The sequence below is a fragment of the Aedes albopictus genome, chromosome 2 (genome assembly GCF_035046485.1).
Source record: "Aedes albopictus strain Foshan chromosome 2, AalbF5, whole genome shotgun sequence".
NCBI lineage: Eukaryota > Metazoa > Arthropoda > Insecta > Diptera > Culicidae > Aedes > Aedes albopictus.
This window is the reverse complement of record NC_085137.1, coordinates 235,408,053-235,425,441: the sequence shown is the minus strand read 5'-3', so window position 1 is coordinate 235,425,441 and position 17,389 is coordinate 235,408,053. Positions and strand designations below refer to the sequence as shown.

The 17,389-nt window shown below is 40.6% G+C and overlaps 2 protein-coding genes across 2 annotated transcripts in view; one reads left to right on the top strand and one right to left on the bottom strand.

Moving 5' to 3' along the window:
* Window positions 1-17,389, top strand: part of LOC115257630 (rho GTPase-activating protein conundrum) — a gene marked incomplete in the record, with an annotated part of 391,231 nt that overhangs the window by 117,631 nt on the left and 256,211 nt on the right.
* Window positions 1,049-4,621, bottom strand: LOC115263165 (uncharacterized). The gene is made up of 7 exons (XM_029866091.2): window positions 4,089-4,621; window positions 3,681-3,826; window positions 2,892-3,180; window positions 2,190-2,351; window positions 1,714-1,831; window positions 1,529-1,647; window positions 1,049-1,457 (listed from the first exon to the last, which is right to left on the bottom strand). The coding sequence occupies exons 1-7, from the start codon at window positions 4,296-4,298 to the stop codon at window positions 1,179-1,181; spliced, it is 1,323 nt and encodes a 440-aa protein (XP_029721951.2). The 5' UTR covers window positions 4,299-4,621; the 3' UTR covers window positions 1,049-1,178.

The following is a 17,389-nucleotide window of genomic DNA, read 5'->3' as shown; positions in this document are numbered from 1 at the left end:
GGGATAGTTTCTACTTATTTTCTGACCTTTCTTCTCACCATTGTGAAATTATGGTGGACGAGTTGAATTTGCTTGAAATGTTTCGTTTCCCATATGAAAATCGGTTTTTATTTAACCCTAAAAAGGATACCTTCATGGCCTCAGTTTCGTCACCTCGCTGAGTGCGTCCCATCAAAGACGAGCTCTGAAAGGCGCCTGGGGTCCAATGGACCCCACACACTTACTTTATTTTACCGGACTCAGCAAAATTTTTGACGAGATTATAACAGCTGAGCGCTCGGTGATCATTTCGGTAATTAAAACAATTACTGAGCACTCAGCAGTCACGGAACTTCAACGAACTGTCAAAAACAACCGAAGCGATTGCTATAATATGACGACAGCTCAGCATTTTTTTGAAAAATATTCGGTAAAACCGTTCGCATTTTCATGGTCGATTGCTGAGCAGCTCAGTACTTTTTTTAACGAGGTTCGGTTACAGTGCGTCTGGTTTCACTCTAGAAATAACTGAGCAGCTCAGTATTTTTTGACGAGCTCCAGCAACCAGGGCATGTTTTTGATTTATGAAATACTTTTTATTCAAAATGCATTGAAATACACTATTTTTCCTGATTTTCATGAGTTTGTGAAGTTGTTGATTATTTTGAGCGTGAATTCGTGTCCTGAACCCGGAAATGCGGGGATTTGTACGGAATTTGTATGGAAAAACTTCCGGGGATTTGTATGGAAAAACTTCCATAAATCTTATGCAAAGTTGGTCTACGGAAGTCGCAAAATAGTTTATTGTATTAACGATTGATACAAAAAGATTTGAAATCTATTTGCTTCACAGTAAAATATTTGAATGTTAGTAAATTTACATTTTCATAGTTGAAAACTTGGATTTTGGCTATTACCGGTATTATTAAAACACGATTATTATTTATGATTTTTTATTACGCAGATTACCTTGAACAACGAAAAAATGGACAAATTCGCTATTGCTTACACTTTTCGGAATATGTTAACGAAAATCCATGTAACGATTTATAATACACTGTTGAGTTAAAAAGGCGACACAAAATGATCGATTTTATTTGCTCTTCGAATTCCAATGATTCTTCATTTCATGTGTAAATAAAAAAACGAGTTTTTTCGTTTATGGTAAATGAAACTAACGCAAACGAATGAATAACCAATCAAAGGCTGTTCAACAGCCGCTCTCCAGTAGTGGTCAACAGGCCAACCCCACAGAAAACATTCCAAATGAATGTGTAGAATTGTTTATCAGTGGGCTGGCACGCACTGTTGAACACAAGCAGGGCCTCGCACAGCACTTGGAAGCAGTGATTTATGTCGCTTTCCATCAAAATGATGCTGCCCTTCCAAGCTACAGCTGCACTTGCTCCATTCTCCATGAAATCTCCTTTCACATAAAGTATGGGCACCTCATTTGAAATCGGGTATGGGTCTTCAGGCTGCAATAAGAGAAAAATAAAAAATGTGTGATTTTTTACTCATTGGTCATAGCGCTGACAACCGCAGGTACCTTAATCCATTCAATAATTCCCTTCAAAATGTTATCTTTCGCTGGATCTGCATCTCGAGTTCGTTTCGCTCCTCGGCTTGGACACTTTTGTCGAATAATCATGAGAGTTCGAATGAAATCTAAAAAAGATGAGTTTCACGTTAAAATTACATCACTCTACTTGATACAGGCTGAAATATACTTACCGTTTTTCACGTGTTTAAACAGTTCTGCATAGCGCGTCAAGATTTTTGACTGAAGACCTTCAAATTTTTCTTGGAAATTTGGGGCCTTAGGAAACATCATGCGAAAATCCAACGAAATCTGTAATAAAAGATAATAAGGGATATATGTATGTACATTTCAGATCATACAACAGATTTTGCCTGGGTAAATTAATCACAAAAACTGTACATAAATTACGTCCTTTTACGTAAAGATAATGAAGAGACCAATACATAAATTTTGTGGAGTTTACAAACTACATATATGTAGATTGTATTAAAAAACATCGAAAAAGTTAGATTTTTTTTTTGAACTAGAAGACTGCCCCCACTCGCATAACTGTCCCATATGAATACGAAACCCAGCAAAGATGGGACTGTTATGCTGTTATGGCGGCAGAAGAGCCGACGTTTTTAATGAACAAATTAGATTATCCTTTTAAAATAATATTGCTTACCATAGCTCCATTGAACGCTGTAGCCACAGGATACGTCTGGAGATACGAATAGAATGATCCTTTTTCTCTCATGTCTTTCCGTTCATTGAACGTTATACGCCATAGTTCGTCAGCACGTAGTTTGGTATTTGGTCCTGGACACAGAAATTTCAATTCCTGATTCTGAAATGTAAATGAAAAAAGTGTACATTAATTCAGTGTTTCGCTGTTATACCCACATATTCTGTAAATGCCACACTAAGTTCACACAGAGCACGAGCAATACACAAACAAATTACTCCGATTTAAATAGGACGTAAGATTATGTACTGTCAATCAAAGGTACTTACGACCTATTCAAAACTAACTCCAGCAATATGCATCAACACCGAATTAATGTCGGCCTACTATGGCAAAAATTTTCGTGCTTGGTGTGGGGCTTTATTAATCAAATCAGGCCAAACATGTCTAAAGGTCCTATCTGCAGAAGAAAGGCTCTCTTTGGTTTCCCTCTCTTTCGTTAATATCTCAGCTGTTTATTTGTATTATGATTGTCTCCTTGCATTTAACGATGGTCAAAACAATCGTCTTTTGATTTGTACTGCAAAAATAGTTGAAAAGTGTACCATTATATTGCAATTATTGAAAGAGAAAGTGAACAAAGAGAGCCTCTCAAATGCAGATAGGACCTATTGAAATGTTTGGCCTGAAATATTCACTTACCACTGTCTCCAAATCGATGTTTGATTCCGAACTGTCAGGGTCGATGTCAACGTCCTTTCCGCTGCTTGTCTCTTCGGGTTGCAGTTTAGTTCGATTTATGACGCGCTCGCCGGACGACCTTGCCAAATACTCCATATGGTAGTGTAAGCGGCCACAATGACGATGCTTACCCCGGCCGTTTGGATGAAACCATAGTGATTGCGGTACATCTGGAGTAGATGATGACATTGCCGGGTATGACTTCACCAAACTTTGAGCCAGAATATTCTTATGGTAGGCGGACGGGCGTCTGTTAATAAGAACCGTTATGTGGTATAAGTTATGATATAAGCGTCGCAACATAGCTCATCTGATGTACTACAGAACGCACTATTTCCGGCGTTGTATTTAACGAATGGAACTCAATACATATTTCGATTACCGTAAGCTGGGGCCAAGAAACTGATCAGACGTTTTTCTGTTAGTTAGAACATACTTCGCAAGTATGGTGCTTTTGCAATTAGAAGCTATTCAAAATATGCTTTATCTAAGGGCCTGTCCATAAACTACGTAGACTCTAACGGAAGGACGGGGGGGGGGGCGCTGGCTAAAGTCTACGCTCCATACAAATTTAGAATATTTTGTATGAACAAAAGTCTACGAGAGCGGAGGGGGAGGGGTCAGAGATGGCCGAAAAAAGCCTACGTAGTTTATGGACAGCGCCTAACATAATTTTGTCTGATCAATTTCAAGAAATGCCACAACTAGTGCGATAAAACGACTCGGAGTGAAATCTTCTATAATACTTACAAACCATACACTGCCTTCAGATAATCACAAAGAATTCGTTTTATCTCCGTCATGCAAACATCATCTGGCTTGTGTCCTTCCTTCAGCTGTTCAATGATCGTTTTGCCATTCTCTGCACGTCTGAATATAACGTTAATGTCAATCACCTAAAATATAAATATTAACGGCATTAACGAAATTCATATTTACAGAATAAAAAATACTGACTTTGGGACCATTCATAAATGACGTAGCATTTTAAGGGGAGATGAGACTGGAAGTGTGATGAGTCAGGTATAAGAAAATCTGGAACAAGGTGTCAAAAGTCAGCTAAAAATGCTACGTCATTGATGGATACTCCCTTATTAATGAATACCTTCTGCCAGCTAGTATAAGAAATGTGCAGCGTTTGGGAATTGCTTGACTTACCGAGTCCAGAGTAATGCCTTGATAGTTGCTGCTACCATTCAAGGAGTTTTCAGCTTCATCAGTTCCAACGTCCTCAACCTGATCTTCGGTAGTATCTTCCAGTCTTTCTTCAATCGGATCGTTGTAGAGTTCTTTCTGCAAACGCTGGATCAATTTGATGACTTTAGTACGCAGCTTAAGGCGATCGAAATCGTTGTTATCCAGTTCCATAAAGGTTTGTAAGTCGTCAACACCTTCCTCCACTGTAAATTAAAACACAGATATGCTGGTTATTAAACGGACTAACAATGAATATTCAATTAAGCTTTGTCTACTAACTGTGATGTCTTACACAATTTATATTGCTCAGAAATTAATTAGAAAACATAACAAACACGAAATCAAAACCAACCTTGATGGACACTGAGGACATGAATTTTGAAGCAGCACTGATGTAAATAAACTAATTCGCGTGTGGGGGAGGTAGGTAGAAAGCGCAAAGACGACCGCAAACAGAGATTCTTCCAATTGGAATGTTATTTAATCAATGTCATAGACAATCGACACACCACTTCTTGTTATTTCAGTGTAGGTAGATAGTGATTTTACTAGACGTTATGGAGCACTCATTTTATGAATGAAAATTTGACAGCGTTGTGGCTTGTGGAAGCAATAGGTATCAATAGCAGTCTTCATTGACTCAAACTAACGCAACACTTTAGCTTGAACTTGGTTGCAGCTAAGCAGTGGTGTAGCCAGACATTTTTTCTGGGGGCAGTCGTTCATCCATCCATCAATGATACGTTTATTTCATTTTATACTTAATGGGGCAATACATTCATTCTTAGACGTAGCGGCGTAGCCGGCTTGTTTTTCGTCAGAAATCATTAAATGTGACAGTGATTTTTCATTAGGGCCTAACTGATATTATCGATTTGTCGTCATCGATCTTTGTGTAATAATAGAACGTGTATTGAGTTTCCCAAAGTTTTTCTTTCTGGTCAAAATCTGTAGAGGACGGCTATATCTTGCTATAGAAACAGTTTGTTTTGAGCAAGATGTAGTCGTTGTCTTCGCATTTCAACCAAAAAATGTTGGGAAAACTTAATAGCACAAACATCGTAATAACACAAAGAGAGGATCGATGAACAGATATCGAAAATGACAGTTAGACCCTAATGAAGAATCAGTGTCGAATTTATTAGCGAAACAGAGTCGATGAAGAGAAATCAGTTAGGCCCTAATGAAAAACCATTGTCGATTTTATAGGGGGTTGTGTTGCCTGTAACTCCAGCTAAAATATACTCAAAGGGTAGGAAAGTTGAGCAAGTGCGAACTGAATTTTAACAAAAACGACAATTCGACACTCATTTTTCATTTGGGCCTAACTGACATTTTCAAGTTCTCTTCATCGATCCTCTCTTTGTGTTATCACAGAATCTGTATTGAGTTTTCCAAAGATGTTTCGGTTGAAATGCGAAGAAGACGACTACATGTTGCTATAGAAACAAAAATAATAATGATTTTGTTTGTTTTGATCAATAACTAAATAGCGAAAGAGAGTCGATGAAGAGAAATCGATCAAGTCAGTTGGGCCCTTATGAAAAATCATTTTCGATTTATTCGAAATAGGCTTATTGGGCCAAACTACTCCCAGATGGGTCGCTGCAGTTCGATCTGTTTTTTACAACATTGGTGCGGGAGCAAGGGCCCTCAATTTTGGGTAGTATGTATAATCGATATACCTACTTTTGGGTAAAATAAACCCAAAGCATAAGAAGTTTTGGTTTTTCGTGTAAACTCTAGCACATCGGCCTTACAATCTGATTCCAATTGGAACATTTTCATCCCTTTGTTTACTACTTTCTACATGTCGTGGGTGCAATCAAAACAGCTGGAGTATAAATATTAGTAGTTTGTTGTGTGTTCTCTGTACTGTAAGTTATATAGCTTCTTAAATGAAAGTTAAACCGGATATTTTTTAAAGAAAATGTTGCGAATGTTTCTGGTTGAGACTAGTGGGACTGCTTGATGTTACTGCTGCAGTTTGTTGGGAATGTGAGTTTTATTTATAACTATTTACCTTACCTCTAATTGATTGTTCCAATTGAATTTTAGTGAATGGAAAAGTTCAATGGTGTTTCGGATGACGGTAGTAGAATATTTGCGATTCAAATGCTATATTTTACAAGTGTACATACCTTATTTCTTGTAAATACTTTTAAGCAAAAATGAAGAGTTTTAGGTGATTGAAATAACTTGTCAATTGTCTTGATTATAAAAACGCCTGGAGATAAATTTGGTGGAGTCGTTGTACTTCTTCCAAAAGGCAAATGTGGTGTGTTGGAAAACGGTTTCAAAGGTGACAAAACGATCTTCTCCTGTGACTTGCACCTCGTATGCTTGCAAAAACTCATCATATCGCACAGTTTCACAGACTCGCAGCAGAAAGTGTATCCGACCATCCAGTTCATCGATTTCCCTGATGATTCCATAGGTAGGAAAGTACAAGTTCTCGTGGTGTCTTATGGAAACTACGGTGTTTATTCTGAATTCGATGCCATTGAGTACAAAGCTTTTAGGACAAAAAACGAACTGATACCTCTCGTCGAGATAGGGCTTGCTAAGCGTGTCGTCCTTGTGTACTCTTGGTCCAGGTTTGAACATGATTTTATCGCAGAAGGGATTTTCAAGTAAATCCATGACGGTACGGAAGCATTGTCGCTCGGCAACACTTTTACAAATGTTTTTGAAGTTACGGCATGTTGCAGCTTGTTGTTTCAACGGTTTGTTTTTCTGTTCAAATGGCAAACAGTTGAACTGTTTGGCATTTCCGTTTCGTCGAATTAGTTCTGGATAATGTACGAGATGATGCGACTTGTTGATGCGACGTTTGAAGTTTTTAAAAAACAAACCGTTGTACAATCGAATGTGTTCGTCTAACCACGCCAACAAATCGGTTGAGACAACTGGCGATAGAAGGATCCTTGCGATATTAATGAGGTGTCCAATCATTGTCATATATTTGCAATTCGCAGGAACTTTGTGCCCAAACAAAAATGGGAATGCTCTGAGAAAAAGAACGTTTTGGGTCGCTGTCTGCCTCATTCTATGCAATCCTGGGGCAGATAGCATTTCATCTGTTATGTTGGCCATTGGTCGATTTTTGCGGTCCACATAACCAAAATTGAATGTGGAGATTCGGTGGTTGATAAATGCTTTTGAAAAACCGTAATCCTTTTCCTTTACATAACGACCTAACACTAGTTGTAGCGTTAACGGTATGATGCCTTCTGCGAGGTCATGCATTGCATCAAGCGACCAGTTTTGGGTTATGTGAAAATTATGTAGACTATTCAAAATAGTCCCACAACCTTTGAGACCACATTCCGTAGGGCTTTGTTGACCTTGTTGAACAGCTTCCAAGTTTGACTCGTACCAGGGAACATCACGCAAAGAACACTCTTTTGTCGGGGTCGCATGAAACTCTTGGCGTGAAATGGTGCAAACTCTGCAAAAGTATTTTGCACTCGGTCCGAGTAAACCGAACACATCATGAATGGCTAACGAATCTCCACAAAATTCCGTTACCGTTGCTTTGATTAGGTATTCCTCTTCGTCATAGTAGACGGTAACGCCTTGCTCAAGTTTCTTGAGATCAGCAACTAAGGGCTCTAAAATTTTGTTGTATCCATGTTTTTTGGCAAGACTGGACAATGCAAATATCACCGGAAAAATGGTTTTGGGGGAGCTATTCCATTTTTCCGGAAAGTTCTGTACCCTGAAGCAAATGTTCGACACTTTGTTTTTACCAGCACGAGAGCTAAACGCGTTGCCGAGTTCTACGTCATCCTGATATAAGGTCAGGCGTATTACATTTGGATTTTTCTTAAAATATTCATTGTCTTTGAACAGCGTGCCTGTTCTGAAAGAGCTGTACTCTTCAACCCCTGAAAGGTTCGGTGGATCTGTTTCAGTTAGTAACTCTCGATTTCGTGGGGATCGGAAAATAAGCTTGAGTGTATCGATTATAGATATGTACGAAAACGTTTCATTGACCCTGATTTCTTTAGGAATATCTTGTACGTGACTCGTTATTATTCGATTTCCAACACATTTAGTCTCTGGATCCGGAATATCTACTGCTATTCTCTTGAGGAATGACTTCCGAAGAGGGCAAGTTTTCACATCCGTGAACAAATCCAAATCCCTGAACGAATTAAGAAAATCCTGTGTATCATCACCGTTCACCTCAATGCCTTTGGATCCAAGAAACAGAACAGTCTTTTCCTCCAAAAATTCAGCAACTTGCCAAACAACATTCTCGCAGATTTGGATTGCTTCCAAAACTTTGGATTGCGGTAGCCCAACATCACCAGCTAAGCGGCAAATACTTAGCGAAGCTGCTTTCTTTATTTCGTGGAGCGTAAGATTTTTCACATCCGATTGATCATTACTCCCACTGTTGTGATCAATTTCATCTGGCATCGCGGGTGCTTCTGGAAATTCCTCAAAATCTTGAGAGGAAGCTTCCGAGCTCAGTGGATGCTTCTCTTTAATGTGCCGCCTTAAGGATGTTAGATTCCCGTACCGCATATAACACTTCCGGAAGGTGCAATCGTAAAATATTGCATCTTTTTGGAAATCCCCATTGCGAATGTGCCAAGACAGGTGATGCCCTAAGCCATTTACATAACCGGGAATCAAACGCCGGCAGAAAAAGCATTTTATGCTATCGTCAACTTGTTGGCTTTTCTACGAAGAAAAAAACATGAAATGGATGTACTTACATAGTTTTTCCTTTGCGCTTACATCGCACTGTTGAATGCGTTCGAAAATATCGTCCATTTTCACACTTTAAATTAACTCTCTGCCGTAAAACTTTCAAAAACTTGGAACACACTTTGGATTTCTACTTTTACTTGCGCACACAAACGAACAAGATGGCGAACGTTTGACAGCTCTGCTGGGAGGTATCAGAAAATAACGGATTGTTCAGCATTTTTATACAGTTGTTCGGTAATAAAATGACGACCGTTCAGTAAAAAAATCAAGATTGCTGACTGATCAGTAAAAATTTTTACCGAACTTTTTCACTACAGGGGAAAACTAAGCAATGCTGGAAACATCAGCAATAAATTTTACCGTACACAGCATATGATTTAAAAAAATAACAGACGTCAGCAATGTTTGTTGCAGTTTTCAGTAGAGGCTCGAGAAAAATACCGAGTGTTCAGCAAATTCTTAGTTTTGACGAATATTTCCGCTAAAAAAAGTACCGAACATCGAGTATGGGATTAAGTGTGCAGGTATCCCTTTTAGGGTTAATAAATTTTTACGCGTTGATTTTTTTGAAATACTTTGTTCTGAGCACTTTTAAAGCATCCGAAAACTCACAACTTTGTCGAACAAGCCAAGTTTGTATCTCATCAAATTTCAGAGTTACAACTGGTTTACTATGAAAAAATCGTATTTTTTAAATTAAATAAAACGCTTCAAACAAAAAAGTACCCGCAGTCTTTACACCATAAATAGAACAGAGTACGATAATTCTAATGCAACCAAGCGATTGAAAATTCATTTGCTCCTTTTTGAGGTATGACTTTTTAAAAAGAAGCGATTTTTCGAAGAAAAAAGTCAATATCTTTTTCACTATTAGAGATAGAACATTGATCTTTTTGAAAAAATATGCGTCGTTGATAGATCTAAAAGTGCTCGGAACAAAGTTTTCACGAGAAATGAATCAATTAAAAGTTATTGCAAGAAAAACTGAATTTCGTGGATCACCCTAATATGATTCTTTAAAAAAATATAACTTAGGAACCATAACCCGAGAGCAGTCGCGTCGTGTACTGAGTACACGCACCATTAAAAATGCTCGCATGTGGTACACAGCGTGAGTGGGGCGTCGCTGCAGGTAGTCAAAGACGCGACTGCTCGAGGGATAAGTGATAGAATAATGATAATAAGTTATTTTGCAAATTTGTGGAACATTTTGATAACGGATATAAAACTATTAAAAAGCAGATGTTTGGATCAGCTAAACTAGATGGACCACCCTAATTTCACAATGATGAGGAAAAAAAGGTCGAAATATTTGAAGAAACTTTCCCAAAGACACCATGTATCAAAAACTTTAGGTTTAAGCACAAACATTTTTGTCTTCGTAAATACGGCTCTGGACCCATTGTGCACTGGGTTCAAGGGGATTTTAGATGGATTTCGGAGGCATTTGATGAAGTTTCTGAATATTTTTGGCATATTCGCTGGGTTCGGAAGGTTTCAGAAGCGTTACATGGGGTCTGACGTGGTTTTAGGGGGGTTTCAAAGGCATTTCAGGAAGCTCCAGAGGGTTTTCAGCGAGTTCCAGACTGCCATTCTACACATAATCGTCCCATGTTAGACAATTGGGCGTAGAACGGCAGCCGAGGCGTTATGTATGGAGGATTTTTTCATACATTTTGAATGGGAATGAAATTGTAATTTCGTGCAAATTTGTATGAAAAATAGCTAAAAAGTGATGAAATCAAAATTGCCCCGATGAAATTATTTAAAAGTTTCCGCACATGATAATATAGCATGATTTATGATATTCTGCGAAAAGAAACTCGATGTACATTCAATTTTTATAATCTACTAGTGCAGGCATAGCATGCGAAGGTCTCGGAGGGTCTCAGGTGCATTACATGGAATCCGTTTTAGGAGTATTCGGAGGCATTTCAGGAAGTTTCAGAGGATTTTCAGAGACCTCATTACAAAAACCCTTGAATCTTAGAAACCTCTTGCAACACCCCTTAAGCATCCATAATGAAATTATAAAGCCCTTGAAACCCCTTTGATTTAAGGGTGTTCCTGAAACCTCCCTGATTCAGCTCAGACCTGAAATGCCATGAAATCATCATAATCAAATTTACTAGCCCCTGAAACGCACCTGATAACCTCTTGAAACGCCCCAGAAAACCTATCCAAAGCTCTTGAAACGCCTAGGAAAGCTCTTATAACGTTCCTGAAACTCTCTGAAATGCCTTGAAACACCCCTGAAATCCTTATAAGGCCCTTAAAAGTTTCTAAGACCCCCTAAATCATCCTTAAAGGCCCTTGAATCGTATCAGAACAGAGCCCTTGAATCGTCCCGGAAATCCTCTTAATTCTATTAAGACGTCCCTGAAACCCCCGTAATCACATTGAAACGCCAACGAAACCTGACGGAACGCCCTTAAAAGACTTCTGAAATCCCCTGAAACAACCCTCTGAAACGCCCTTCACGTCACTTAGAACCCCTTGTTTCGGGCACTCTTGGAAATTTTAACCACCTTAGCCTCATCTCAAATGCCCAGGAGCAAGAACTGTACTCGCGAACTATATTTCTTCGTTGAAGCCCTGGTTCTGCAAAGTATAATGGGAGCAGCCGGGCTAAACAGCCTGGGTACGATTTTCCTAAAAGAACTGTACACCCGCCTGCAACGCGAAGCAGCCAAAGTGAGACTGTTGATGAACGCGTCCAAAACAAAGTACATGCTGGCAGGCGGAACCGAATACGACCGGGTCCGTCAAGGTAGTAATGTGACGATAGACGGGGATACCTTCGAGGTGATGGAGGAATTCGTCTACCTGGGATCCATACTGACGGCTGACAACAATACTAGCTGAGAAATACGAAGGCTACCCCAAGGAACATTCACTCATTTAACCAACATTGCAATGACATTTTTATTCTACATTTGATTGAATTACAGTTTAACATTATTTCATCACAGCTTGTAATCAGGCGTTATTCCAACAAAAGTGGAGAAGTTATTCAGCAATCTTTTCTGCAAGCGCGATACAGGCTTTACAGTCGGAAGTAATCTGTGTTATATCAGCCTCATATTAAACTTGTATTCAGCTATAATAACCTGCTGCAAAAACAAAAACAAATTGAAGTGCGAGGTGCAATCATGTTTATAATTGTCGCATCTCAACGCATTTATAACACACAAGCTCTTCTAAAAATTTCTCAACTTGGGATTTGAACTCGTGATCTCCCAATCACCCGTTGCATGCCTTGCCGACTACGCCATCCTGGAATTGGTAAGTTGCTCGCTGAGAGTGTAACATTTCGCAATGCTGTGAAAGATCAATATTCAGATTTATGGAACGTTGTAAATATTTATTAAAAAAAAGTTGTGAATAAGCAACCAGGGGGATTGACACTTCCTTTTCTAACCCGGAAATCCACATTTATCCATTACTAACCGTCGCTAACCGCTACTAACCGAGCAGCAGTAATACGCGGTTAACGACGGTTAGCAACGGATAAATGCGGATTTTTCTGGCTAGCAAAGGAAATGTCATTCCCCTTGATTGCAACTTTTGTTACGAAAATTAGCAAATGTTTCGAATATGTTGCATTAGTGTGCAACAAACGTCAATACATATTTGATAATGAGGAACGTTCCAGTACTGCTCTATTATAATCACTTTGACCTGTTGTTCATTCGAAAAGTGATAATCTAACAAATAAATCATAAACCCGTTAAAATAGCTTACTGTTAAGCCATTATTGAACGTTCCCACAATAGCTGAAGTATTCACATCGCAAGCATTTGTTCAACTTATGTAGACCAAAATAATCAGCTATCGGAAATTGTTGAACATAAACTTTTTAATGCGTAGAAAAAAGTTCTTCTTCAGCTTTTATTAAAGCTAGTAAGGGCAAATCGAACAAACAAAAATTGCTGACGTTTGTTAAGCTTATAATTAAATTGCTGTTCACATACGTGCCAAATGTTGCATTTTGGCTTATTTACATTGTAAATAGCATCATTTCAGCTTATTATTCAGCATTTGGTTTTGTTCAGCTGCGGATGTTATAAACCAACAATAGTTCGACATGTATGCCTATCAATGATTTTGAATTGTTCCTTGGGACGGGCTCCAGATGAAGTTGCGGTCTAAAAAGATTCACCCATGCAGCAAGTGCATCATGTACAAGACGCTGATAAGACCGGTGGTCCTCTACGGATGCGAGATATGGACCATACTCGAGGAGGGCCTGCAAGTACTCGGAGTTTTCGAGCGACGCGTGTTAAGGATGATCTTCGGCGGTGTGCAGGACAATGGTGTGTGGCGGAAAAGGATGAACCACGAGCTCGCTGCACTCCATGGCGAACCCAGCATCCAAAAGGTGACCAAAGCCGGAAGGATACGATGGGCAGGGCATATTGCAAGTATGCCGAACAATAACTCTGCAAAGTTGATGTTCAGTTCTATCTTGAATTTGATATAATACTAAATAAATGAAATAATCCCTAGCCAATGGCACAAAAAGAGGTCCAGTGTATACGCATCGATAAAGCGCTTATGGTTATGGCCAACGAAAGGAGGTTCCTATCCCGTTGTTCACCGCAACTGCACACCTTACCGGCAGCAACAATCGCAAACAAACTCTCGATCTCTTTTTCCCGTCTCATTGATAACTGATTTTTCTGTGTCGGTTTTCCACCGATCCGTCCGGCGCGGCGTCGTACACTTTCCCCCTCTCTGTGAATCGTTCGTTTGTTGCGTGTGGCGGCGGCAGTAGCCAAGCCTCCCCTCGCACATTTCCCATGTCGGATGTTTACCTAATGATTTACACTTTCTTGCTTGTAATCTAGCAGCGAGCAGTCATCATCGTCTTCATTGGATCTCGTTCGCGACTTTCCGTCCGATATTGCACCGCCAAGAAGGCGCGAAACGGTTCTGGTTGTATACGGGTTGGGTAGGGTAGATGTCGGTAGGGAGCTCTAATGCCGCGGTTTTTCTATGCGTTTGCGGTATTTCCGGTTCGCGGAGTCGCGCAGTTGGCGCTGCTAGGGTTGATATGGAAATGCATGACTGTGCATTTAGGTGTGCTTAACGGATCATACCATTTAATTAGGAAGAAAACTGCTACAGTTTTACGCATTTTGGAGCGGCAGTCAGAAGTTTTAAACAAGTCAAATAACAGAAACATCTTCTAGATGAAAGTATATCATAATCAAATCTGACGCAGACATACAACTTGAAGTAGTTCGGCACCTTATTTCGACATCGTTTAAGTAGATAATTCTTTGTGGTTAATCTCGCCGGTCATTAGTGATGAGCCGCGCATGCTAAGGTCATTCGGATACACGATCGACAACGCCCTTGCGTTCTGCAGAACTTTCCCACTTTTCTCATCACATCGAGGCTGCAAATTAGTCCCAAGTGGCGGAATTGCCAACTAAACAACCCAATCAGGCATCGCATTTTTCCTCAATTGTGCGACCATTAGTACAACGACCTCATTTGATCGACAATTATCGATCTGCGGTGGTTGACCAATTAGCCGAACGATCCACCACGAGGAGTCCTAGCAGCGAAACTGCTTTCCCACACACCGTAAATCACCTCCGCATCGACAGCAACTCGTAGCAGCACAGAACCAATCAACGTCCACGACGCTGTGAGACGATAATTTGCCCATCGTGATTGACTCTCGAGATGGATGAAGGAGATGCTTCAGGCTCTAACCAACCCACCAGGCGAAGACACGAGGTTCGATTTGTTTTCGGTAGACGATTCTGAACGAGGTCTGCTAAATTATTAAATTTGGTCATTAGCAATTTCGGACCTCTCCACCACTCTGCTCTGAGGGGGCCAATCGCATCGTGAACGATCACTGAGAATGACCTCCTTATAGCATCAGCATGCGAAATGGGTGTCTCCTCACTCAATTAGCTACTGAGGTAACCACCGCCTGCGCCTAGGTAACGCCAACCAGCGACAATGACACACTCGAAAGTCTCCATTTCGGATCCTTAACGCCCCAAACAACGAACGTGCGTGATGGAGTGCGAGCCAGCGAGGGAGAGAGAGATTGAGTTACTCATGGCACGGTAAATTGGCCACTTGAATTTCGTGTGGGGTTTAAATACGTGGGCGACCTAATTGCGCCAGCAAAAGATGACGCGTACTTGTCCACTGCACTTGAGTGAGAAATGCCTTGAATCAACGGATCTCCATTTTTCAAGAGATTCGAAAAACACGGTCGTCCCTTGCGTTGTCCTCTGATTAACCGATTTGGACCGTCTGAGGTGACTAATAGCCCCATGAGGTCCGGTTGAAATTTCATTATCATGATGATGGTGATTTATTCTGACCAACTGCATCTGCATCCACTGCAAAATTGTACAATCTTGTGGTGTGTACTGTGGGGGAACATCTTATAACTCACACGGTTTCTTCGGCTTTGAGAAACGAAAGTCTTCAATTATGTACCATAACACCTTGAAGCTGTACAAATCGGCATGAGGTCGGCCAGGTTAATAGGAATGTACTGTAGTCTGGAATAACATTGACCTAAAGACACGTACACGTTTAATGCTTCCAGTGAGCTATTTGCTCTTTGAAGGAAGCACGACACTAGACAACAGACTAGCATGCAACGCCCAATGGTACAGCCGAAAACTTTTCCTGACAGCTGCGGTGGGAATCGAACCCACGCTCCTCAGCACGATGCGACTAAATGCTTGGTGACACTAGCCGCACGACTACGAAGCCACCTGCATATAATAAAATGAAATGTTGTAAAAATGCGTTGATTTTTTTTATTCTTTAACCATTTATCATAACTTTACATCTCTTCTGTCCACTAGGGTATTGCATGAGCGATTCCAATTGGCAGCTGCAGTTACACTTTGTACAGCGCCCAAATGTATTCTATTCTAATTCTACTATATCGTACTGGTTGCCTTTGCGCTGCTGTCACTTTACCCTGTCCATGGTAGAATGATGAACACGAGAGTATTGATGTGTAGCTTTTATAACTTTTCCAGTCCAAATTGCTTCAGAGAAGAGTTACAGTCGAGACTCTTATAAGATCACTGGTCGGGGGGCGCAATAGGAATCCGCTTAATAGGAGACTAAGAGCTTATGGGATTTCGGCTTTTTGGGGGTGTGGCCTATTATCTCGGGTGTGTTAAGAGTTAGCGCCATACTTTCTTCGGCAAAGTTTTAGGGCTTGATAAGATCTACCATTTAGAACTTTGGTTCATATGATTAGTTGGCAACTTGGCCGCTAGAGGGACCATCAACAGTTTGATGCTAAATTGCACTACAGGAACCATATAGGAGCCATATCAGGTGGTTCTGAGCTATGAGATTTCTAAAATTTGCATATTCACTAGCGCCGCCTAGTGGCAGAATTGCGAAACAAGTGTTAATTTTTATGTAAGTTTATGTCATTCTGATCAACTTTTCCAGAGATACCAACTTTTTAAGTTATCGGGATTCTGAGATATGAGGTTTTGAAAATTTACTTGCTCACTAGCGCCACCCAGTGGAGGAATTTCGAACTTTGCAACTCATCATCAGTAAGTTGTTGGCGTACCCAACAACTTTCCCGAAGACACTATCCTTCCAAATTATCAGGGTCTTGAGCTGTCGCATATCGTAACGTTTGCTTGACAACCTGATATAGTTCCTGTAGAGCAATTTAGCATCAAACTGTTGATGGTCCCTCTAGCGGCCAAGTTGCCAACTAATCATATGAATCAAAGTTCTAAACGGTAGATCTTATCAAGCCCTAAAACTTTGCCGAAGAAAGTATTGCGCTAACTCTTAACACACCCGAGATAATAGGCCACACCCCCAAAAAGCCGAAATCCCATAAGCTCTTAGTCTCCTATAACGCTCACCCCTGTTTAGTAGGAGTTCGTTTAATAGGAGTCCGTTTAATAGGAATTCGTTTAGTAAGAGACTCGACTGTAGTTCACATCGCACCCTCAAGCTTAGCTGCGTAGCCTGCAGCAACGAACATCGATGACTCGCTTTGAGGAGTCCATTAAGGTAACATGCCGGCGCTTAGTCAATTTCCCGAGTAGTCCTTACCACTTTCTTTGTTCTCAGAAGACAGCCAGGGTCGACACCGCGCCTGCTTCCTACTGCACTGGACTTGCAGACATGCCAACCCCCCCCCCCCCCCCCACCCCACCTATCCCAACCTTGCCGAGGACCGCTTTCCAACAGCGGGCTCGGCAGACTGACACCAGCAGGCCGACGCCACAACCACCACCTCAGTTTTGTGGTGAGCCAACTCCACATTCCTGGATCTCATCCACTCCTCCACGACCGCGATCGAGTGAGCAGTAATCGACTCCACTTCTTCGATCGATTCACTGTAGACTTCCAGCGTAATGTCGTCAGCAAAGCCAACGATCTTCAGTTCCACCGGGAACTCTAACCTCAACACCAGTGGTGTCATCGTGGTTACTCCAAGTTACTCACTGAGTAACCAGCTCTTCAGTTCAAAAAAAAAAAAAAAATTTTTTTCAGGATGCAAA